The sequence below is a fragment of the Meleagris gallopavo genome, chromosome 1 (genome assembly GCF_000146605.3).
Source record: "Meleagris gallopavo isolate NT-WF06-2002-E0010 breed Aviagen turkey brand Nicholas breeding stock chromosome 1, Turkey_5.1, whole genome shotgun sequence".
NCBI lineage: Eukaryota > Metazoa > Chordata > Aves > Galliformes > Phasianidae > Meleagris > Meleagris gallopavo.
The window spans coordinates 26,516,529-26,543,100 of NC_015011.2; the positions used below are offsets into that span (position 1 = coordinate 26,516,529).

The window sequence follows — 26,572 nt, forward strand, 5'->3', positions numbered from 1 at the left end:
GTCTGCATAGAAAGTATTGATGCATTTTCCAAGTTAAACATACATGACACTACTAAAGAACAGATTTATGCTTCCTGCACCAACAAGCAACACCTCAAAACTTAATTACATTAGATTTAATTTTTTTGGGGGAAAGCAGTTTGTACCTTTTTTAAAGTCTGGTATATTTGCCATAGAAGGAATAAAGAATAAACCTTCAGTAAAGAAGAGCAAAGCTTTCAAATTTTAATTTCTGGTTGCACATTAGCAGTATTGCAGTTGGTTTCTTATAGCAGTTTCTATGGAAGTCCAGGATCTCAGACTTCAGTGCTTCCTGTCCCTTGTCAAGATAGTATAAGGAAAACTATAGTTTCTATCTAAATCAGCTTCGAGAAGAACATATTAGTAATGACTTTTGAGAGTTTTCTAATATAAAGTTCATATAATACTATTTTTTAGAAAAATGGTAATTTCCTTTATTTCAAACATATAAGAAGCCCTCAGCAGCACCATAGCTGGGGACAAGTTCCATTGAGTATTTCATATCCAGAAAGCTCATGTTAGGTGTAAAACTTGTATCTATGTTCATGTTTCAGGAAAACAATGGTGCAACTTCATTGTGAGCATCTAGGTTGAAAGAAATACGGTTTTCTTATTCCTTATGGACTGTCAGTTGATTTCATAGTTTTAACTGTTTGCTGCATTGTGTTTTCATTGCATATGTTAAACAGTCTGTTATCTTAGGTTAGCTACACAATTTTTCCCTTCAGATTTTTCAGATTTTTATTATTCATTTTACCAGACTTCTGAATAAAACATCATTTATATAGTAAATATTCCTTCATCTAGATATCTTATTTTCATCCAGGCCTCTTGATTCTTATCTTTTTTCCTCTTGATGATAAAATGATGTAAGAATTGCCCTTAAAGTATATTTAAGACTGTGTGTTTAAATCTATTTAAATGATACCCATTCATTTTTGCATAACTTGCACTTGTTTTTTTTCATATTTTTTTCTCAGAATAAGGAATTCGTTTGCCGAGGACATGACTACGAAAGACTGGAGGCCTTCCAGCAGCGAATGTTGAATGAGTTCCCACATGCCATTGCTATGCAACATGCAAATCAACCAGATGAGACAATCTTTCAGGCAGAAGCGCAGTGTATCCGCATAATCACAAACCCATGCCATTTAGTTGTATAGGTTTTAAAAAATGTAGGTACTCCTAAAACCAATTTCAATAACTATCAGCTCCCACTTAAATAAATGGTAGGTAAGAAATCCCCTGCAATTTGTCCCACTCACTCTGTTTTGTTCAGACTTATTTTCACACAATTCTTGGTTTTGTTTAAAAATTTCTTGATTATTAAGATTCTTACTTCAACCGAAAATGCGCATGAAACTCTCATAGCTTTGATAATGGTGTGTCAGTTCAAGTTACAATAACTCAAGTTCTTACAATAAAATATAATGCTGGCTTGGCATGACATCCAGTATATAAGAATATATTTAATTAAATCCTTTTATTCCATGTACTATCCCATGTAAGTAGCTTTGTTTATCTTTTTTTTTCTTTTTTAAATAAGAGATTAAAAACAAACAAAAAAACAACAACAAAGAAATCCCAAATAATAAAAAATGTCTTAAGTTCATTTCCTAAGCCATTAGTATTCTAGAAGCATTTAATGATACAGACTTTGAAAACAATTTTTATTCTGTCATATCTCAGGAGGCAATGTACTTTGCTAATTTCAGTGACGTGGAATAGCCTTAACTCTTTACGTAACAGACTTGCAGATCTATGCTGTGACACCAATACCAGAAAATCAAGAAGTCCTGCAGAGAGATGGCATTCCAGATAACATCAAGAGTTTCTACAAAGTAAATCACATCTGGCGATTCCGATATGACAGGCCGTTTCACAAAGGTACCAAGGACAAGGAGAATGAGTTCAAGGTAGAGTACCACACACTTTCCCAAACTACTAGACCTAAGGATTTATTTGAAACATCAGTTACGGTTGTGTTATTGAACTGAGTGTGTTCTGACACACTCTCTAAAGGAAACAGTAGGTCAAATTTGACTCTTTTACTCTTCATTTTAGTTAAAATTCCTGTAACAGTTATATAGGAGCTGCAAGGTCTTTCTGTATATGGCGATAGGGGATTTACTTTGATGATTTACTTTGAAGGCAGAACTGCAGAGAGGAGAGCAGCCTTCTCAGAGAAGCCTATAAGGCAGACAGATAAACATTGCTAAGTTAATCTTCTGTAGTATAGATAGGATTACCAAAAATTCCCTCTAATGAGAGCAGAGGAAGGACAGTTTTGACTAAGATATAGCATAATGTTCCATTCCTGTGCCATAAAAACTAAAAACTACCTTCGAACTTACAGCTTTTCTCAGAGATAATAATATAGAATAATACCACGTGTATAAGAGTAGAGAAGTGGCAGAAATTACTGCTTAGTTGAGAAAGTTCTGAGAAATGTGAAAATCATAGGCTTCTGGGATGGACATTTCAATAGATTCCTGGATATTAGTACTTTTTTTTTTTGGCTTTATGTATGCTGTTTGTTATGTTTGATGTATTTACAAAGAAAATTGGGAATAGTCAAGAAACTTCTAGAGATAAATTATGGAAATAAATTGATTTTGTATATTGTAGAGCCTGTGGGTGGAGAGAACTACACTGATCTTGGTGCAGAGTTTACCTGGAATCTCTCGTTGGTTTGAAGTGGAAAAACGTGAAGTAGTGAGTATAAGACTGATTGTAATGTGTATTGTGTTGCTCTATTTCTGCATCCATACCTTACTGGAAAACAGCCTTAAGATTAATTGCCCAGATGTAATTTATTTGTGCAAGATTTGAAGCTGAGTACAACAAAATTATTTACAAAGTATTTTGAGTTGTCCAGTTTCTCTTATCCCGTAAAGTATTACAAGGAAACCAGATTTATGGTTCATTTTAACAGGCAAGGAAAAAAAAAAGCCATGAACAATAATGGGCAGCCAGAACTCAGTAAAAGGCAATACTTACTGTGAACAAATTACTTCTTTCAGCATAAAATTTAATACTTAGAATATCTGTAGTTTAATGTGTCTTTCAACACTCCTGAAATGTAAGTATTCTCCATTCCCTGTACTGTAATAAATGCCATGTGGGTATATCTCTGTTTCTACCTAGAGCTCTGTTGAAATTGTCACTTCTCAGCATGGCCACGGAAGCAGGCCTATGCAGATCTTGTAGGAATAGGGTCTAATGTAGCAATCTTTTACTGACACATTGTAATTTCTTCTCATTCCTTGTTTTATTTCTTAGAAAATCCTTAAATACTTTCCAAATGTATTCTAACGAGTGCTCTTAGTATAAAAATTTCTGAAAAAATTGGTCAGTTGTTGAGCCAGAGAACGTAACATCTGTAATTTTTTCCCTTCCTATTAAAGCAATTCTTAACAAAAATCCCATTAATTATAGGGTTACTGTTGTAAAACTGAACTGTCTTGCAGAAAACAAACAAACAAAAAAATAATTTAGTTAAAAATAAAAAAAATAAATGTGTGAAACATAAAATTTTGTTAGTTGACTTCCACAAAGATCTTACATATGACCTCAAACTAATGATTACATGGAAATTGGAATAAAGAAGAACCACCTCAGTTACTGTATTACCATTATAGTCACCATTTCCTATAGCTAGTTCTCATATTTTTTTCTGGGCATGTACTAGATCACGACTCATATTTGTGCTTTTAATGTTTTGGTAAGATATGCCAACTACAGGCCCTCTTCCCATCTCTCTGCTTATTGCTTTTCCTGCAGTTCATGCCAACAGTGAGTAGAGCTTCCTCACACTCTGGAAGACAGGCACATCCTGTTCAATGATTGCTCTTGACTGTAACTCGATTGTCATCAAAGCCTACATTCCAACTTCTCATCCATACCATCTAGCTGTTGACTATATTATACGTCGGGTATGGGAACTAGCTCACCCATGCTTAAGCTTTGCTCTGTGTCCTTAAGTGCAATGAAGCATTCTCTGACCTCCCCCCTAATTAAGGAGAGTTACCAAGGACAATTCACAAAAACTTCTAAATCCCAAATTTCACCACATGCTGAAGTATGTGTTTTGTAGCAGATGCTGAGCAATCTCCCAGGGTCAGGTAATTAACCTGCTAGAGAGGGTTCTTTGCTTTGACCCTTGATAACGTGATGTCTCTTTATTCAGATATTTTGTTGAAAAACAAATCTTTCTGTCACATTACACTACAACATAGAATAATGTTATTTTCAGGTTTAGAATTCAACAAAAAAATTACCTTTAATATCGTTCGTCTTTTAACTGATTTTCCTCACTCCCCTTTCAGGTGGAAATGAGTCCCCTTGAGAATGCCATTGAAGTCTTAGAAAATAAGAACCAGCAACTGAGAACACTGATCAGTCAGTGTCAAACTCGACAGATGCAAAACATTAACCCTCTCACAATGTGTCTAAATGGGGTCATTGATGCAGCAGTTAATGGTGGTGTTACTAGGTACCAAGAGGTGAGCAATTTATTTTGTGTTTATAAAATTTTTTTACAAGACTATTTCTTTCTAATTATTTTCCTGAACTGATAAATTCTGTATGAATTGAGGATAGAAACTATTATAAATTATACGTTTAATGGCAGTTATATTGCAGTTTAGGTGTGAGCTGATGTTAAATATATATAGCTTTATGGGAACAACTGTTTTTCTACAGGTAATGTCATAAATACACTGCAGTGATTAGAACATTAACATTCAGCTTGTATTGTTTAGTGGTTAGTGCTTTTCTTTATTATCTTTCTTAAGAAGTAGTCAGTTCTAACTATATTGCTGTAATATGTACACGCCAACCCAAGTAAGGAAATACTTCTGGCTGACCAGCACATTTCCTTTTGTGAGATGATATTCTGATTTAAGAGAAATAGTTCATAACAACAAATATATTTATCTTATGGAATCATTTTTCTATATCTTTATTCTTCTGCCTCTCCATATTCTAGAGGAGAACTGTTTTCTGGAAAAATCTAGTGAGCTGTAACTGCTATACTTGTAAAATATCCAAACTTCTATCTCAGTGCTAGATTTGTCCCCAGAAGCTGTGCCTTGTTATCATAATCTCTGAATCATCTTAAGAAAAGCTTAAATTTTGGGGATGATGTATTTTCACAAACTTACATGAGACTTTGAAATAGCAATAAAAAGAAAGGAGGGCTATTTTTCTCAGCCTGGCTTGATCTCACAGTTTTTCACAGTAGTCATTTGAAATACTTGAATTAGCTACTTGTGCCTTTTCTACTGAAAATTTCAAGTTGAATAACCACCCACTTGTCTTAAGGGCTGTAAAATTCGTTGTTCGTTCAACAGAGGTAAATTTCATAAAGCTGCATTTAAGTTAAACTACAAGAGATTCATTCTGCTATAGTGTTAGAAACTGTCGTTAGTGCTGCAGCATTTATGAAAGCTGTGGGACTAAGGTAAAGAAATACTATATTTGTTGTCTCCCAGCTGCCTTTAAAGAAAAAGGACAACAAAGCTTATTTAGCAAAAGAAGGCACCACAGATGGAATTGCTGGAGCAATATAGACATGTCAGAGCTATGTCTGACATAGTTTGACAATTTGAATTAGCAGTATAGATGAATTTCATCTGAGCTGGCTAGGTGTCTCTGCATAGGTCTCCATTATTTGTGAGCATACTGAGGGTTCTAGCTCATTCCATTCTTTTTACTGTTCTTAGCTACAATTCTTTGTCTCCTAGATAGTCTTCATTTGTAGCTTTTTATTCCCCTTTGTCCTGTACCTCCCTCTTCTCTCTCTCTTTGGCTGTATATCTAAGATAGGACATTACAACATATATGTTTCACCAAGCATGTGGTCATGAGGTAGGTATGACCATGTCTTTACAGATGATTTATTTCCCTTTCGGCAACTTTCCCAGCTTTAAAAAGTAAAGACAAGAAAATAATCCCTTTTGGTCAGTGCTATCTTCTTGATTCTGCTTTTTTTCTTCCCCATCTTTTCTCCTGATAATAAAAAGGGCTTGTGTCTAATTGTGCAATAATTTGGCTGATATTACATCTGTTGGAGCTACCCTTTCATTCACTGCTTTTAGTACGGAAATACCTCCTAAGAAAATCTAGAAAAGTGATATCTCTTATGCAATATCTTTCTGTATGCTGTATGCTAAAAAGCATGAAGTGTGTTTTGTGATCATTAACACCTCTTACATTGCACTTTGTGCTATAACGTATTTTTATTTTAATTACTTTGCATGTGCTTGGAACTGAGTAGAAGCACTTTCAGGTTCAATTATTGGAAACCATGGGCTCCAAGACTTACTAGATTTAATTGAATTCTGATTATTTTTTTCCTCTTAAAATACTGGGGATTTTGCTTAAATTATTACATCTCTGACTCATACTACAGTTCTTGCAGTTCTGTATAAATCTCAGCCCAAAACTACTGGGACACCACCTGCTCAATATTGAAAACACATCAAGAGGGGGGAAAAAAAGCAGCTGTCAGAAGTTTTGGATTTGAGAATTTAGAAGGCAGTATCATAGGGCTCCTTTTTGCTGTTTAAACCTATAAGACTTCATACTGACTTATCTGCAGTGAGAGAGCCATATAAAATAAATATTCTTCGCTACAGTATCAGCATTTTTCTAGACAGGTCTCATGAGTTGCCACAGCATGAAATTTTGGAACTGTCAGAGAAAGGAGTATATTAATTTCCAGCTCCACTGTTACCTATACTTACAAATCATTATGCACAGCAAAAATTTTAATAGCTGAAATTGGTTGGAGGGCCTTGTAAGGGCTATACGAGTGAATCACTAAGACAAGTGGGAAACACAGCACAAAGCAGTCACTATTATCCTTTCAACTCTATGGAGAGAAAATTGTGTATGTAAAAGAAGATCTTCTGTGACAAATGCAAATCTGAGAAAGTCTGTAAATGTCTCAAATGAGCTGCCGGGTATTTTCTATATATAATAGAGCTAAGCAGAGTTGTAAATTCAGTACAATCCCCTTGTGGGATAGGATAGGTGCCATGCTAAAATGCAAGTATGAACAAAAAGGTGACTGCTATGTCCAGGCCATGGCTGGTACGTAAGAATGACTTCAGGGTATTATGACTGGTACAATTAGAGCACTAGAAGTGGGATGGAAAGTCATGTAACACACTCAAGTATTGTTTGTCAGATGCTCCTGAAGTGAAAAAGTGTGGCTTTCTGAAATCAATGTCATCATGAGTTCTTTCAAATATTAATTTTAAGAGTGTATAAGATACTGTGAGAAACGCTCTCACAATACTGGCACGCTTTTGATACATATAGTAGTTTACAGTTCCATGCTGTCCTTATCGTATCTTTATATTTAAATGATAGCAAACCTCCTAGTATGAAAAGGCTTCTGGTCTAACTCTTTGCAATTATTTGAAACCCCTAGTTCACAATCAATGGGAGAGAGATATTTATTTAAGGTGACCTTTGCTTCATTTCATCTGTGATTTGCCAGTTTCCAGATTTGATTCAGGATCTGTCCAGGATATTGAACAACTGGTTGAAATCCATTTCAAGAAGGGCTCCGTTTTATTTATTCATACTCTCTACCAGTGAGGAAATGAAAAATTATTTGTTTAGCGTTGCAAAAAGAGCTTTTGTTTCAAAAATACAATGAAGAAACTGTTAGTTAAAAAACAAAACCAACAGACTAGATTTGTTTCTACTTGCTTTGTTATTTTGTGATTTTTTTGTTTGTTCATTTTTTGTTTTTTGTTGTTTTCCTTTAGGCATTCTTTGTCAAAGAATATGTTTTGAACCACCCAGAAGATGGAGAGAAGATTACACGCTTGAGGGAACTGATGCTTGAGCAGGTAAAGTGGGGAAAGATCCTGGCTAGGTCACCCACTTAGCTGTTCTAGCTGAAATGATGTGTCCCAAAATAAAGTACAAAATTTCAGAATTTACAGAATCACAGAATTGTAGGGGTTGGAAGGGATCTCCTCAGATCATGGAGTCCAACCCCCCTGCAAAAGTAAGCTCACTACATCAGGTTGCACAGATTACTAACTGCTTAGTGATCTCCAGTATTGAATTAGTTTGCAAGTAGACAGCAGCTTCATATATAAGCATTTCCAGATCATGTTAATATATTCTCCGTAGTTCCTTCTGTCCTTCTTAAACACTTCAAACTATTATAAATTAAGAGTTGAACAAGAGGCAAATTTTTGTACAGTGCTGATTGTGTGCAAATATTTGCACAACGTATTTTAGTACTACTACAGAATAAACAGTATTCTGAGCAAATGGTTTGGCTTAAACAAATATTTGTACATTGTGTTTTACCACTAGGACAGAACAAACATCATTTTTACTATAGTGTTTAGTATATGAGAACACACACACACACACACACACACACACACACAGTGGAAGATATCTAATAGCACTAACAATAATTGCCTGTCTGGTTAGGCACTAAAATAAACACCAGGTGATATAATCACAGAATTGAATGTTTATGCATTAAGTAATTATTGTGTTATTTCTTCATTTTCCTATTTATTGTAGTCCTGACATTATGAATATCCCCGTAGAATTTGCTACCAAAATTTTTGAAATTAAAAATAAATGAACTGTGTATGAATCAGAATTTGATTATGTTATAAAACAGTTGCTGGGTTTCTTAATTATTATTTATTTTACTCTTTGTTTACATTTTCAGCAAAGCAAGATGATTATGAAATTATCCCAAAATATTGATTTGCTTATGCAATAAGCAAAATGATTAAACTTAAAGTAGTCTCTTTTTAAGAGACAATGATTAAACCAAAGGAAAAGATTTAGAATTTTTCACTGAGAGACATGAAAGGAGAATGTTTCCATTTTCCCTATCCCTCAGAAAATGTCATGATACAGAGACCTAGCCATTGTAATTCAGTCTAAGTATACAGATTACTGGCAGACTATCCAAGAGGGAAATTATACATAAGAAGGCTGGAAATGCTGAAACAAATTATTTTGATCAATTTATCATACCATTTCAGCTCTTTTAACTGACTTTTACCTATCTGTACTCTATGCAGCATGTTGAAATTTCAAGTTTTCTTGCCAGATTAGGATAAAAAGTGGAATTTGGCAAGATGGAAATTTTTTTGTCAGTGTAGTGATATCTTTCGGTCAGATCAGCTGAAGGCACAGATATTCATAGTATAAACGAAAGCAAACTCACTAAGCTCATTTTAAATTAGGTAATATATATTAATGTTACATTACAGTGTTTTTCAAGTTACAGGTTAATATTGCTAACTCTTTTAATTTATAATTCAGAGGTTATCAATTCATATAATGGTAGAAACATCAACCCCCTGCTGTGGGCAGGGTTGCCCAAGTAAAATGAGAAGTACCATATGTGTTTCACTGATTTTGGTTTTGGACTTTTAGATCTGCTTTGATTACAGGTCTCTCAGAGGTGCAAACAAATTATTTTAATATGTATTTTAGTTTTGTTGTTGTTTGTTTGGATTCCTAAGATACTTTCTGGGTTGTTCAAAGATAGAAGTGTAAAGAAAAGAGATCTAAAATGTATTTTTTCTTCTTTTTTCCTCCTGACTCTCCTACAGGCCCAAATTCTGGAGTTTGGCTTAGCTGTGCATGAGAAGTTTGTGCCCCAGGACATGAGGCCTTTGCACAAAAAGCTGGTGGATCAGTTCTTTGTGATGAAGTCTAGCTTGGGAATACAGGTATATGAGCAGGTGCACAGATGAACCAGAAGACAGTCTAGTTGTGGTAACAGTGGTTAATTTTCCTAAGCAACAAATAGTGACATCTTTTGGTTATTTGTCCACATTACATCTTACAGAATTACAGTATCACAGAGCATAGGGAAAGTTAATTAACTTTCCATGCAGTAAGAGAAAAATCATAGAATCATAGAATCCTTAGAATTGGGAGGGACCATTATAGGTCATCTAGTCCAACTCCACTGCATTGAACAGGGGCACCTACAACTAGATAATCATGTTTGACTACAGGGAAATTATCATCAGCAAAAAGTTAAAATATTTTTTTTCTAATGATGAGACTAATCTAAAAGAATGGTTTGGATTAGAAGGGACCTGTAAAACCACCCAGTTCCAAACCCTCTGACTGAAGAATTTCTTCCTAATACCTAACCTAAATCTCCCTTGTCCTATTACTATTGGACAGTGCAAAAAGTTGGCCTCCTTTGTGCTTATAAGCTCCCTCTAAGTACTGGAAGGCCACAGTGAGGTCTCCCTGGAGTCTTCTTTTCTTCAGACTGAACAAGCCCAGCTCCCTCAACCTTTCTTCTGGAGAGGTGCTCCAGCCCTCTGATCATCTTGGCCTCTGCCTTTCTTGTGCTGAAGGCCCTTAAGGCAGTACTCCTGGTGGGACTTCATGAGGCCAGAGCAGAAGGGGACAGTCACCTCCCTTGCCCTGCTGGCCACCCCTCTTTTGATACTGTTGGCCCTCTGAGCTACAAGAGCACACTGCTGGCTCATGTACAGCTTTTCATCCACCAGGCCCCTCAAGTCCTTCTTGGCAGGATAAAATGCAGCTATAACTACTCAATTAAATGTTCATTTCAATTAATCTTCTTTTAACAACTTGCAGGAATATTCTGCCTGTGTACAAGCTAGCCCTATCCATTTTCCAAATGGAAGTCCTCGTGTGTGTCGAAACTCAGTACCTGTTTCTATGAGTCCAGATGGTGCTCGGGTAATACCGCGACGCAGGCAAGTTAAATTACTAGAAATTGATAGATTTTGTTACTTATGGAAGATGATCCTTAGAATACTTCTATTGTGTATGTGCTTTCTCTAAGGTCAGTCTGAAGTATCTTCAGGTATGAATAGCTGCTTCTGTCTCTCTTTTCCCTCTTCTTTCTCTTTAGAAAATTTAGATTAAATTGTGGAGATTAATAGCATGTATTTTTTTCACATGAAAAATTGTAATTGACAACTAGAGTAAATCATTTTGTGTTTCATTATTTTTAAAATAGTCCTTTGAGTTATCCAGCTGTCAATCGGTATTCATCCTCGTCACTGTCATCCCAAGCTTCTGCTGAAGTCAGCAATATCACTGGGCAGTCAGAAAGCTCTGATGAAGTTTTTAACATGCAGGTACAAATTATTGTCATTCTTCAAACTACTTTTTTTTTTCTTGTGAAGTTACTTACTAAATTAATGCTTCTATTAGTTCATTCAGAAATCTAAAAGTTACTGCTGATACATTTTAAAAACAAATATTTAAATGGGCTGTTAGCCTCCTTGACTTACAAAGAACAATTTTTATGTAACAGTTTCTTCCAAACTTCAAGTAAGAATTTTTGACAAATTCAATGTACTATGCAAAATTATCTGACTTTACCCAGACTTTTCTATTCAGTAATCACACTGATGTAGTTATGTTAATACATTAATTGTATTTCTACTTATTTGCTTTTTGTCTGGTTATATTAATGTTCTTTACACTGTTTTGCTGAAAAATCAATAACAAATTATTAGTTCTTTGTTTTACAATAAAAAAACAAGTTTGGGTGAAATATATTGAAAATTTTTCTTTCCAAACTAATAAGTATGATGTGGTAACAACACTATCTTTTCCATACACAGCCAAGTCCATCTACCTCAAGCTTGAGCTCTACTCATTCTGCTTCACCTAATGTGACCAGTTCTGCTCCATCCAGTGCAAGAGGTCAGTCCTCCCATGGTAAACTGAATTAAATGATTCTTGATGTTTCATAGCTGAATCCTTAAATAATTTTTGCATGATGTCACCAGACATCAAATTTAGCCTTTTTGTTTTTTTTTTAAGAATGAGCATTAGTAGTAGTGGCTGAGGATTTCTTTGTCATAGTCTTATAGAATTGAGATGACTGAATTTCAGTGTGAAATCACTTGACACATTTATGTTCTAGCCTCTCCTCTGTTATCTGACAAACATAAGCATTCCCGAGAAAACTCTTGCCTGTCCCCCAGAGAGCGACCCTGCAGTGCCATCTACCCTACTTCTTTGGAAGCCTCACAGGTAGGAAGATAACTTCTTAACTCTAGTTAAGAAGATGATAAAGGCACTTGTTGAACTTCGAGCAGTTTCACTGTCTGCTCAGAGCTGTTAATTTTCAGTTTTTTTGTTTCTATAAGCAGATAGCTTCTTACACACACACACACACACACACACACACACACACACACACACACAAAAGAGATGTGAAGAGAATACACTGTATTTTGTTACATTTCTGCTTCCTTTTTAAGGTTGAGATCTAGCTTTGATATTTATTCTTTGGAGAAAGACCTGCTTATCCTAATTGACTGACACAGCAGTGTTTGTTTGTTCAATCTGGGGAAGAAGAAAAACTGGAAACTTCCCTCATTTTCTTCTGAAATAGATAATCCTAGCCACTGTGAGATCGTATCGCACTCCATGTGGCAATTTCTATTTTCAGCGGAGTTTTGGAAAAGTATGATATTTTGTAACTCCAGAGGAAATAATGAGTTGAGTCCTTATCTTAAAATTACTGGTGCATAGGTCTGTATAAAATTTGAATCTTTTTAAGTTATCTGAAATGCAAAATGGGCTTGGTAAGCTAGGCAGTTTTGAATCCTTATTTCATCTTTTCTTCTGAATTGACCTGTTTTCCTAAAGTGTTTTCCTTTTCTATAGATGTTGTTTAAATCCACAGTATCAGACTATGCACATCTTGCTGAAGCTGAGAAAGAAGAAAACATAAATATCCTGTAAAAGGCCCTCTTTTCAGCAGTAGTTCTCATTTCCACCACAGGTTTTGACTTTGATAGAATTTTAGAATTGGATTTCTGGTTTCTCTGTAGTTATTATATTCTTGTCTCTTTCTTCTTCAGTTATTGAATTGGCTCTCGATTTAACTTTTTCTTCCTTTCTGTTGAAGTCCTCTTGCTTTTACCTGAGGGCTTAAGAATTATTATTAAAGCTGAGCCAGACTTATCAACAGGTGTCAGTAAATGCTTGCTGGTATATCTACTGGGCACTTTCTCACTAGTTGTGGAGCCAAACCAACATACAGGAAAGATCAGGAGGTGTTCTTTAAATAATGCGGTTTTACAGCTTGCCGCAAAGAAAATTATCCCATTTTTGCTCCCAGACTGCAAACTCTTGCTTTGCCAAGTGGAATGCGGCTTCTGTTTCCCACTCCACCCGAGATTCGATAAGGGAGGCTGAGGAGCATGTATGCCCAGCCTCCACGCTCTCAGAGACTCGCCTGGCAGCAAAATCTCCCAATCTGTCTCTACCCTCAGTGTCCCAAGAGAGGGTAAGTAGAAAATTATCTTGCTTGTACAGTGAAGCATGTTTCAAAGATGAGAAGGTCTAACAGTTTTACCCTTATAACTGTGAATGAGGATGTATCTTTCTGGGAAAAGGTACAATTTCTTTCTCTGATGCTCTGTTTTCTGAGCGTTAAAAATGAGCTGTGATCAGAAGGCAAGTGCTGATTCTCTGCCTCGTGAGGAAGATGGGAAAAAGAAATCCTCAAAGAGCAATTGTAAGGGGATATATCTTAAGAATACATGGAACTCTTATCAGAATTTAGATGGTCAAGTTTTAACTCGTGCTCTCTGTTTTTATTCTAACACAAGTTAACTTTTACAGTCTTGGTTAGAGTTTTATACCACAGTCACGAGAAAAAGATCACCCATTTATGAAGGTCTTTGGCTTAATGAATGCAAGGTTCACAGTAGATTTCAACCTGGCAGAAGGAGATGCACGGGCAAAATTAATGTTTTTCAAGTCCAAATCCAGCTCTCTTTTAAGGAAGCTTGATGGATTGCATAGAACCATACCACAGCAGTACTTCATGTGATCCCTTCATTGAAATTGCTGCTTAAGGTCATCTATGTACAGCTGTGTTTGGTCACCATCTGTTTGTGATTGCTTTTTGATCTCTGGCTGAGCAGTTGTATGGTGTGTCTCTAGCTCCTCCCATACGCTGAGGGTGAATGTCTCTTGTAGTTGACTGGTTCTTTTAGTTTTTGTGCTTTACTTCTTCTTAGTGGAGCTTTTTGGCTTTCATGTTTTTGATTCTTTTGAGTTTCATTACATATCCTGTGATTGCTCTTGCTCTTCTGTATGGTTTTATATTCCATTATTTCAATATGTTCTCATATCTCTGTAAATCATGAAGCTTTTTGCCTCTTTTAGCTTCCCCAATTTCAGTTGCTTTTTCAGCTTCTGCTCTTGACCTTCACAACATAAGAGATTTCAGCAACATCACCACACTTGCCCACCAGGTCCTAATATCCCACAGAATCTCTATGTAGTGAACATTTGATCCAGATCAGGCAGGAATATATGATCACATTTTCTATCAGTAAATATGTAGTTACGCCACCTCAGTTTAATGGTAGCTCTGGGAAAACAGATAATGCATGATTCAGTATGATTAGTACAGCACAGACAGCAAACCGAGTCTGCTCAAAATCTACCAACTCATTCTCATATGAGGTATTTTAAATCAAGTAGGATTGGCTAAGTATCTGTCCCTCATTCTGTAACATGGAGCTGCAATGTGTTAGACCCATGATAATTGCTCTGCAGGAGGATTTGCCATTGTATGGAACCATAGCATCATGTCTTGATGACTTGGCTCTGTGAACATGGGGAGGAGATAATAGAATAGAGATTTACAGGTTTGGATTTCACATATTGCCTCATTTTAAAAAAATAACGTAATGTTTACTCTGTTCTTGTTTCCTTTGGAATGTACATCTGTATTACTTGTGGGATTGACTATATTTTGTTTGTTCCTGTTGTCAAGATAAAATACTGACCCACTGATTATTTGAATGTTGCCAAAAGAAATAATTGGTAGAATTATAAAATCATTTCATAAATGTACTGTGATTATTTTTTTAAAATCAACCCAAAAAGAAAGAAGAAGAGACTTTGATCAGGTCTTTTCCTGAAGAGAAGCAAGAGTGATATTGGTAAAAAAAGGTTAGCGTTGGAAATAACACATAATGCTTTTCAAAGATAGCAAATCAGTTCCTCCATGTGTTTAGTATTCAGTCAGATACCTGACTGAGGACTGAGCCTCATTTTGTCATTCAGGGAGCAGGAAACTGTCAGAATTCAGTATGTTATAACCCTCCCACTGATTTCAGTGTGTACAGTTTTCAGATGAGTATACACCTTATTTGTGTATGAGTTTTTATTCAAGTATTTATTTTCTTAGGTGACATTTATCACTCTACCTCCAAGTAGTCCTGTCTGGTAGGGAAAATAACAAAAATATATTTATTCTCTCAAAGGTTACTCACAACTGCAGTTATTAATAAACCATTATGTTCTTGATTTACAGAGAATGTTGTTTAATCATATTGGAGATGGTGCTTTGCCACGAAGTGATTCTAATCTGCCTGGCCCTGACAAAGGTGAGTGGAAATTTTGCACCATACTGATTTTGGTAACCAGTGAAAACATAATGCACATTGTCTTGAGCATATAACTTTATCTCTGAGTTTCAAAATATTACATAGGTCTCTCCGAAAGTAGTGCCTCTATTTAATTCCATGAAAACTACAACACATACAATAAGCACAACAACACTATTTGATAGAGCAAATTCTCAGCTACAAAACACTGTTTTCCAGTGCAGTCGCCACCCTTAGCCAATTCATGTGGGTGAGTTGATAGAGACGCTTTTCATTCTGTGCTGTGACAGCTGTGCATAGCTGTCTGGAACGTGGCTCGTCTTTCATGTCGCTGTCACTGCAGCTGAAACGCACCACCCACCACCTCACTGTGCTCACATCCACTGTTAGGCCTCCATAACTGTATCAGCAAGCATCAGTGAATGTCAGCAATGTCATGTCCTGTCCATATGATACGACACGCAGAGATCCATATGCAATCATCAATTTTAGTAAGAATTTATTTACTACAGTTATCTTCAGATTTTGGCACACGATTATCATAGAAATACTGGCATTTTAACAATTAAATCTGCCCTACCTGCACAGCTGAACGATATGACTTGAGAAAATGGCACACTGAAAATCTATCTTAAACTGCAGTTAAACTATACAACCTTAAGAAACCAAAATCAGTCTCACAATTACTTAACAACTTTATGACTTAATGACTTTACAAGAGCTATGACTTCTAAGAAAGTGAAATAAATCTTGCAATTACTTAACAACTTCGTGAGATAAAAAGAACAGAAAGAGAAAATGGAGGAAAATGGACAAAGAGCAAAGGAGACAGAGAGATGGACAGAGAAAAGAGATCACCCACAAGAGAAATTGAGAGAAAAAGAGAGAACAAGAGTCAGAGAGACAGAAGAAAGATCACTGGTCTGTTTTGAGGAGTTTCATTGTCAGCCTAGTGGAGACAGAGAAGGGATGGGGGGGGATGAATGTGCATGTCCAGAGGTCATAGTCTTGAACCCTTCAAAGCAATGATGATGAAGAAGAAGTGGGACCGCTCTCAGGCATCCTTTTATGTCTGAAAGGTTTGCAAGTGCACCATCCCAAGGTGATAAACAAGTGAATTCTCAATAACAAGTTTGTCAAAAATAAGTTTGTAGCAAAAATTTTCGTACAAGAAAGATAGTAGTTGTGAGTGAGGTAAGACTATCCTGTTTGCATAGGATCTCATACCTCACAAATAATGGCCTCCAATTTGTTGTCATGATGATGGCCATGCATTGCAAGTGAGGTATACCAAGAACACCTCAAAAGGCAGAAGGTGTTTTTTGTTGGTCTTTTACAAATGGTGCCATTTTTTCTGCCTGGAGGAATTCATTGGCACCCCTTTTGCTTCATACGCACTTCCATGGCAGACACCATTCTGTCAGACTGGTCCTCTGCTGCCATCTGTCTCAAGGTAACAAAATGTAACGGGATATTGCTGAGAAGGTTCAGCCATACCACCAACATCCACCTCTGATGTCGTGCGCCAACATAATAACATAGGAAGCATTTCTGTTGGAGCAGCTCTCACAAATAAAACATGCTAATATTCTTAAGTTTCAAAACACTGCCAAAAAAGGGGAAAAGCAGTGTCTGTTTGGACTGAGTGCTATGCTCCGAAGGGCCCAAAGGTTCGCAGAAAGGGACACTGCAGTAGAACATTGCAGCAGGCTGCTAAAGAAATCTGTTCTTCCCCCACCCAACTGTGATGTTAGAGAGAAGTGTGGGAAGCTGAAGCCTAGAGAAGATGAATTTCTGGAGGCTAGGGCAAAAGGAAGCTAAAGAAATGGGCAGAGTTCTGAAGTTGTCTGCCTGCAAATCCCCTTGACAAATGTGTTGCTGTGCTTTTGGTTATACTTTGGCCTAATTTGAGTAAATAAGAAATCAATGAATGTCAATAAACAAAGTATTTTCTTTTATAATTTTTCACATGGGGAAATGCAATATTGTTTGCAAAGTTGTTTTCCAGTATTTTGTTATATACCCTGCATCTATTATATACTCCATAATTTTGTTAAGTGCTACCCTTTGCTGCACTGTGATTTAAGGTTACAGTGAAATAGATGTATTAAAAACATTTCAAAACTATAACAAGAACTGTCTAGGAATCAGATTTTGTTCACTAAGAGCTGATTTGTATAAGAATTTGTACATCTTTTGATGTAAAATTTTTCACAGAATGGAAAACATAATATAATGTGAAAATGTCAAAGCTTTTGTAATGGCCTATACAGCCAAGTACATTATAGAGTTGTTAAGATAAATACTATCTCCCAGAGTCTTAAGCAATCCAAAAAACTAACTGCTTGGGTAACTTGAAAAGAAAAAGTAGCTTCTCAATAGATTCAGGAATTTGAAGTACCCAGGCCTGGTGCCAAGTCGTTTTTAGGTTGAAGGCAAAACCACATTGCCAGGTGACAGCTTACAATAAAAAACAAACAATGAATTGCATGATCTGACAATAAAAAGGCAAAATGATCCTCTAGAAAATAGACTGATTATTCTGTGTGCTGTTCTCGGAGTCAATTAACATGCAATTATACTGTACTGATATTGTTACAGCTATAAAACAAATGTTATTTGTACTGTACTTATTGTGTTAAGTCTTGTATAGATTAGCACAGTGCCTTTCCAGTCCTTCTGAAATACCTTAGTGTTGCTGCAATAGCAATAACTGATTACATAATTTGGTGTTTAGCAGCAGTACTTTGGTTTTCATTTAATTTTTGTAAATGAGCACACAGTCCATCCGGGTAGGTCTCTTCTCACATGTGTGGTATGAGCCAATGAGAAGGAAACTGTCAAAGCCAGGCATGATCGTGTTATTTCCCAAAAAAGCTTTGGATTTGGTGGAAGAGGTTTGGGCTTTTAAAAGTCTCAGGAATTCTTCACCTTCCCAATGTTTGTTTTTTTTAAACTTTGTCTTCTTTTTTTTTTTTTTGTTAATTTTCTTTGGAAGCAGCTTCTTCACTGTTCTCAGGACTTGTAATAAAAACTGCAGATATTTAGTTAGTGTGCTGTTCATGTTAAATGCCCTAACTTTCTGTCCAACTTGTTCTTTCTGATAGTAGTGACTATATGAAGACAAGTAATGATCTAGTTTTAGTATGGAAGCTGTTCCCAGCCTTATGGGGATCATTTAGTTAAAGTCATGGTGTTTGGTAAAAAGTAACACAGATAAACAGAACAGCCAGTTTTAGACATGTCAAGGTGATATTTGATTTGCGTGATCCTGGACCACGTATACAAACAGTGTATATAAATTGTGCTAATCCATAATAATGTATTCATTTGATTTTCTTCAAACACTTTTATTTCTCCCCATTCTCACTCCCTCAATTTTGTGCCCTTCTTTCCACCTTTTTTTCAGTTCTGGCAACAAAAGCCTGAGGGCTTTCCGAGGGACGTTGATTGGAATTTGGCGAGTTCCCATCTTTAGTCCATTCTGTATATAAAATGAGTTAATGGAAACAGAATATGAATAATCTGTCCTTCTCTGCCTAGAAACTTCTGAATAGGGACAAAGATAAACTGATAATATTAAAAGGCTTCAAGCTTATCTCCCTTTGTGGCCGGATTTGCAGTGCAGCATGGGCCCTATCTCAGCTGCTGTTATCAATGGTCCAAAGTGCTATACAGCCTCAAACTGACCGGAGGGCCAAATGCATAGGTTAGGCAAATCAGGAGACTGACAGGCGTTATTTAAGAGCCTTTCAAATCCTGATGTAAGTGTGAGAGCTTTCTAGGCATGCAGTTAGTTTTCATTCTGTATATTTGTAGCCAAACAAAGAAAGGCAAGTCAGAGAGCCTGAATGTGACAGCTAGAAGTGGTGATGCCTGTGTCAGCTTTTCCATTCTCTTCCAGCTGTAAATGCCACTCCCAGCAGCTGGAGCCTGGACAGTGGGAAAGAAGCCAGAAACACATCAGATAGTGGGAAGCTTATATCTCCTCCTGTACCACCAAGACCTGCACAGACGGGTGAGTTAATGGACATTTTGGTCTAAACTCCAATCAAAAAATGATTTACTGGAGGGCTTAGATTCTTTCCACTCTGACTAACATTTAACTTTCTGGGAAGTCTAGTTTATTATTCAATTACTGACATGGAAGGCTGTAGAACTGCATATATTTTCCTCTCATTAAATTTATTTGTAGCATTCTGTTTTCAATACTCTGCCTCTTCACTCAGTGACTGAGGAATTTCAGGCACTTTATTCTGATACTAGGGTGGATGATCAAATTTAATCTTTTGATCTTACAATAATTAGAGGTTAGCAGTTGGAAATGATTGTTAATGAAAAAGAATCTTACTTTCCAGAAATGCTCAGCAGTCATGGAAGTATGTGAGTTCCATTACTATAACTAATTTGCCCTTCAAAAGACTAATTTCCACGTAAAGAACAGACAGATTAAGTAGTATTATAAATATAATTGTTCTCAAGGGAGCAGAAACTTTTAGAAGTTTAGAAGTACATTTTGTATTGTATTTTTTCTTATTTGACATTAAAATATGGAATGTATTTCTTAGGAAAAAGGAAAGGGAAAAGGGGGAGCAGAAAATACTCACTTTCTTTGAATCCTGTTATTGTTTGATAGGGTATAAACAAATTTACATGATATAAAATTGGTCATGGAAGATGGCTGCAGTAATTTCTTACACTTTGTTGTATGGCAAGATAATCCTGAAAAAAGAAACAATTTTTAAGACTACTTGCAACTACTAAGCAAGTACACAGAGAGCACTATAGGTATTTGTGGATGGAATGGTCTTTTACCTCTTTAGAATGAAAACTCTAATACAAAGACTTCATTGGAATCTTTCTCACTTTACAGCATCACCAGCAAGACACGTAGCCTCTGTTTCCCCTTCTCCTGCTGGCAGATCACCAATGAAGGTACTGGCTTTTTGCAAGTCAACCTCCTTTGTGGGACAGATCGTATGTGCTGTGGGGTATATCATATGTATTTAATATGTTATTTGAGATTATATTATATTCTTCTTCCATTATATTAGCATTTTTATTCATTATTATTATATTTTGTACATATTATTATATGCCTGTACAAAATTCATTCACAAGAGTAAATAGCCATAACAATCACAGCAGATCTGAAGATTTTAAAAACTGCAGGTAAGAAATCTAATCTTCACAGTGTCAATATTAGACTTCTCACCTATGTGCATAATCAGGCTCTCTTGAGTAAGGGGAAAGAATGGAGTGTACAAAATAAATGTAAGAAGTGTTATCTGATCTACTTAGTCCAGAATGCCATCTCCAACAGTGGCAGAAGGAGATGCCAGTTAAGGGGAACCTGTTGTGCAGCCCATTCCTCTTACTCCTCCAACATCCAATGCTGTTCTATGAGGAGTCTCAGAGGGTAATCCCTGCTCCACTAATTTTAATACTCATTGCCTCTGCAGGGCAACCCAGAGGAGAAGCTAGAAATAGTTTGAAGCCTGTCAGTAGGAAACATTAAGCAGAGGCTGTGAATGAACATCGGTTCTTCTCTAACAGTTAGGCACCTGTAGCAAGAGGGGATCTTCTTAGCAGGTTTCATTTCTGTTTCGATGTATTTAAAGACTTGTTGTGCAACAGCTTATTGGTTAGAAAACTTGACCAGGAAATCTTTGTCTCCAGCAGCACTGCAGGCATCAGTGCACAGCCTGCATTCTCCAGGAAAACCTCACTATTGACAGACAGCTTATTAGTCTCAGGGATAACTTCTGCTAACACATGTAAGCTGAGATAGTTGTGCTGTTGGAAATATGGGGGTCAACAACCTAGAGCAAATCAAAACGAGCAAGACTGGTGCTTCAGTTAGAGAGCATTCCTGCTGAAGTGATCCCTCAGGTACTCAGTGCATAATAAATGCCACAAATGTGCACATCTCTTGAGGAGAAGGAAAGTGAAACCCCAAAACACCTTCTTTCCCCTTGAGGTTTTTAATCATAATTCTGCAGTCATTTTCTTCTTTATTGTCCCACGCACCTGTTAGTTTTCCACTTGTGGCTGCAAAATGGCTCAGTTTCAACAGAGAGTAATTGTGCTTGCTATCAAGTGTCCTGTAGTCCTGTTACGATAGTACACCTGCTGAAGTGAGCGCTGATGCCAAGTTTCTGATCAAATTCTTACTAGGAATCTCTTCAGAGCATTAGAATATTGCACAGAAGGTGACTAACTCTGCCTGTGTTCTTGAATTGACTCGTTACTGATGGTTCCTAAGGTGTTTAAAACTTGTCCTAACCTTTCCTTCTAAAGGCCTGGGTGGAATTTAAGCATTTTACAGCCAAACACTGGATTGCTGCTTGAGAGTAGAGGAATGCTGGCCCACGAAACTTTGGAGAGTTGCTGGATTTCACTGCAGGCAGCCATGAACATCCAGACTCCTTTGGTGTCTAGACTGTTATTCATTATGTTATAGAGTCTGCAGCACTGTCAGGAATGAAGTACTTGTTCCTGCTCAGCTGCTAAATTGAAGCAGGCAGTATTTACATGCATTTGCTTGTGTTCTGAATGTCAAAAGCCAAGCCCCTAATTTTTATCTATAGTCACTTAACCCAAGTGTCTACTGTTCTTGGAACTTGAACCAATTACATTATTTACTTGAAAACTTTGACCCTGGATGTTTGCGTGAATAGGAGTGCAGCTACGCCTTCCTTAGAAACAGAGGGTTTGAATCTGAAGCAACTGCTTAATATGCAGCATTTCCACAATATGCAAAATATCTTCAGCATGCACTGAGGTTGCAGGAAAATCTGCTCTGTTTTTCCTTAGCTCACGTCTCAGTTTTTAGTCTTTGTTCTAACTGTTACATGCTGCCATCCTAGTACAAAACCTCATGCAAATGAAGATCTTTCCATTGGTTTCGGAATGCTGTGGATCCAGTCCTAGTAAACGAGATTATCTCAGTGGAATGAAGTCAGTGCAGCCAGCTCTATATGTTTTTACTCCTCTGCCATCCCTCCCTACCCTTGTTGCGCAGCTCACAATTTCATCTAAATCTGAGCAGCTGGGTGCCAAGCAGTCTAATAAGAATTGGGGTCAGGAATTTGTCTTTGATATGATTTCTCCATCCATTTTTCAGCCTGTGCTTGAGACTGTTAAGTCTAGGTTGTCTGATTGCTCTAGTCACAATTAGGTAAGTTGCCAAACTTTCCCAACTTGTAAGGTGTACTCTAACCTGTTAGAGCAGTTGCTGAACTTGTTCCACTAGATTAGGACTTCTCCGTGGTGGCTTTACTGTCCTTGCCCTCTGCTTTTTGTCAGTGCTGGTGCTGAGCCCTCAGCTCCCTGGCTCTCACCTTCCCACACACCCTCATGTCTTCACCCTCCTTTGTCCCCGGGGCTGTGATGATGTTTTGTGTCATGCACAGTGGCACAGTGCATCCAAAAATCACCTGGGTGATTGGGTTGGGCCGCAGTTCAAACTCCACAATGTAAATGTGCTTTTGTTGCATGACTGTGCACTGAAGTTGTGAGAAAAGCTTTGGAAAATGAATGTTGAAGGAGAGATTGCAGCATCAGCATGGAAGGTGATGCAAATCCTGTGTTTTGGCATTAGAGGGCAGGACATCACTAGGCAGACACCATGCGTGGGTATGGATTTCACTCAAAAGAACTGGGAAAGCTGAGAGCTCATTTTAAAGGCTTCCAGATTTTTCCGGATAGTCAGACAACAATTAAATACAGTTTTGCTTTCACTTAAATGAATTACCGGCATGAACACTGCTTAGGGTATACTTGGGCACTCCTGAAATGAGTTTTTAAATTAAATTAAAACCAAGATGCAACGCTACATTTACCAAGCTTCAGAACCTGCGCAAGTGCCTCTGTGCGTTTCCAGTCCGAGCACCGGAGTGCCCTCCCCAGTTCAGCGCTGCTAATTTCTTCTCACGCCCTTTCTTTTGAGCAGGGGTCTGTGCAGTCATTCACGCCGTCTCCGGTGGAGTACCATTCCACGGGGCTCATATCCAACTCACCGGTGCTGTCGGGGAGCTACAGCAGCGGCATCTCTTCGCTCAGCCGATGCAGCACCTCGGAGACGTCGGGCTTTGAAAGTCAAGGCAGCGAACCGCCAGTGACGGTCCAGAGCTACAGCGTCCCGGAGGAGCCCGTGAGGAAGGAAAGCAAAACCCCGCCGCCTTACAGCGTGTATGAGCGGACTTTGAAGCGTCCCGTCCCTCTACCTCACAGCCTCTCCATCCCTCCCACCGACCCCCCTGCCCTGCCGCCCAAGCCGCAGCTGGGCCGGCCCAACAACGGGGAGAGCAGCAGCAGCAGGAGGACTGAGCCGGCCCCGCGGCCCAGGCCATTGCCGCGCAAAGTGTCCCAGCTATGAGGAGCCCTTTGGGATCTGATCACAAGGAATTCGTTACCATTTAAGGAATAATATTTTTAAAAAATGGTAAAATGCGTTTAGTTAGGCACTTTAATATTTTGCCCACCTTTCCCTTTCAGTAACTTTTAAATGCTTATTGATGTTACGTTGCACATTTTAAAATGAAATTACTAATTTAGGTTGCCAGATATTATAGGAAGCATGAATGAGAGACTCTTTTTTAATGTCATGGTGGTGAATACTGATAAATTTCCTTTGTACTTTATTTTTATTTAAAAATTTAAACCTAAACCCCTGCTATTCTCATGTGAGCCAGATGAATGCTCCTGACAAAACAAAATGTACTGACTGGGGCTTTACTGCTAGAAATAGCAGCACGTGGTCTAACCAAGCAGTCTGTAGGCTCAGCTGTTTCCACAAGTAGGTGGGAAGTCGTTTCTCCCATGCAGTGGATGGGTTGGTTGTTTCAAACGTCTGTGGAAGAACGGATATGATGCAAGTTATACAGCAGAGACCTGAGTGAGAATGTGCTTTGGAATTTTTGAAGCAAAAACTTGGTTGCTGTTATTTTTAAGATGGGAAGATGCCTGCATTTCATTCAGTGTAGAGCAGCTTTCTGGTGCCATTAGTGTATTACCGTGCCCAGAGCATCCTTTGCTTTTTGAGGTGCAACTGACCTTTATTGTTCCAGTTAGTGTCTTTTTTTTTTATTTTTTAATTGCTAGTGGATCTCTGCTGTTTTTGAGAGTTCACCCTAAAATGCAATCACTGTATTACATGGGTACAAAAAACACACTCATCTAATTTGATTGCTGGAGTTAGCACTGAGTCGTGCAAGGGCAATACACTAAAATAAAGTATGAATATGAATTAGTAGATATTTATTAAAAAAAAAAAGTAATTCAGAAGCAAATTCAGAGTTTGTTAACAGTTTTGTATAAACCTAGCAAAAATTCCAAACGGCTCTTTGGATGTGTATGTAGCAGTGCATCGGGTTGGGGTTCGCTTTTTAGGTTGAGTTCATCACCATCATCTGCTGTCGGAGGACAGTGTTTGGCCTTCGGGCGTACCTTAGTGACTGGCATCTGGAAAGCTAACACCATGCCAAGCTGTGGGGACAAAAGCACCTTCTGTATGTATTTTTGGTATCCTCTTTCTTTTACTGACCGTTTAACACATGCTTGGGAACAGATGTATGAACTGCATTTTAAATCACGCTGTTAAAGATATTCTCCCTCTTTTGTTGGGAAGCTCACGTTGATTTTAGCTGTGTCCAATTTGTTGATAGCTTAACTGGAAGAAAGTGACCACTTTTTATATTCTCTAAAGCAGTTATAAGCTGCTGATGGTGGTTATAGAGGTTTTCTATAATAAATGTTCGAGTATTTTTGTACATAATTGGTAAATTTTAATAAGGAGTGTACCATTATGTGAAAAAGAAGCAAACAGTTGTGTATGCAGTAAGATTGTTATAATTATGCCAAATACTTTATGTATGGAAAAAAGAATATTTGTAAATATGTGCTTTTAACAATAATTCTGCCATATTGACTTTACAATTTTGAATGTCAGAAAAATTAATATATGTTAAAATATTTATGTTTTAGTGAAAGTATTCATAACTTGAAAAGGAACATATGAATTTTAGCTTTGTATCTTGCTGATTTCAAAGTCTGAAATTCCTTGAACTAGCTCTCGCTTTCAACTATAACATTTTTGTGTCTGTAACCACATCATAAAAGGTGCAGAAGGCTCCGTATTTATGCTGGTAGAAAGAGGTAATACTTGGGGTTTAAATAAGGTGTCACAAGTAAGATAACAAAGCTGCTTTTTAAAAAAAAAAGATTTTATTTTTCTTTCCCCATCCGTAGGTTAGTAGATTTTGTTAGGTAGTGCTTGAGCACAGTATCAATCAGTGTTATTGCTCCTGAAGCCATTTTTTGTTTTTGGCAGTGAGCAGAGCTGTTGCATTTATCGTTTGCGTGCATTACAGAAGTCAGCTTGGCAGCACATTTCACATTACCTAGACACTCATGTTGGTTGCTGCATAATGTTAATATTGGAATAAAATGACTTGATTAATCTTTACACCTTGTTTTCTACAGAATGAGATTATAATTGTGTTTATCAAGCAGCTTAAGTTCTGACTCTGTCTTGCCAAATCTTGTTTCATTTCTGTTGATTATCTCCTAATAGACCGGGTTTTCTCCCCATTCGGATCCTTAATAGCTTTGTGAGACAATGTGGAGAGCGTTGGCCTGCTCTTCTGAACAAGGAGGAATGAAACATTCTCTCTGAGAGTTCACTGTAAATTAACCTGCATGAGCACTCTGTTTTTATAACCATGACGTCGCGAATACTCCGAGTGATAGCAGATGGTATAAAATTGACAGAGTACTCTGAAACTGAGCTGATGCATTTTCTGCTTAGTCAGTTTTGACAAATTGATTCTGTAGATCAGTTTTTCAACCTGATTTCTTATAAAAATGTAGTATGAAATTTTGTTATGTATGTTGCAATACCAGAGCTTGAAAACCTAATGTAAATAAAGGTCTTGTTTGAATTTTATGCGTTACTCATAAATACAGTTTGATCACTTTCTGCATGATGGTGGGTAATTTAGAAGCTCATAAAAGCAGACCCAGGAAGACAAATGGCTGCTTCTTCTCAATAGCTTGAATGTTAGCCAGTTTATGTGTAATAGCAGAGATGATTGTGCATTTGAATACTGCATTTGAATTGT

General features: G+C 37.3%; 1 protein-coding gene across 1 annotated transcript in view; it reads left to right on the plus strand.

Moving 5' to 3' along the window:
- The window catches only part of DOCK4 (dedicator of cytokinesis 4), a 176,247-nt gene extending 149,850 nt beyond the window's left edge, over positions 1-26,397 (plus strand). The window contains 15 exon segments of the mRNA XM_031552130.1: positions 1,002-1,143; positions 1,771-1,937; positions 2,650-2,736; positions 4,350-4,526; positions 7,806-7,889; positions 9,639-9,758; positions 10,651-10,772; positions 11,039-11,159; positions 11,652-11,733; positions 11,957-12,066; positions 13,163-13,330; positions 15,377-15,449; positions 19,354-19,467; positions 20,323-20,384; positions 23,404-26,397. Coding sequence (XP_031407990.1) covers positions 1,002-1,143; positions 1,771-1,937; positions 2,650-2,736; positions 4,350-4,526; positions 7,806-7,889; positions 9,639-9,758; positions 10,651-10,772; positions 11,039-11,159; positions 11,652-11,733; positions 11,957-12,066; positions 13,163-13,330; positions 15,377-15,449; positions 19,354-19,467; positions 20,323-20,384; positions 23,404-23,829 — 2,055 coding nt within the window. The 3' untranslated portion in view covers positions 23,830-26,397.
- The last annotated feature ends 175 nt before the right edge of the window (positions 26,398-26,572 follow it).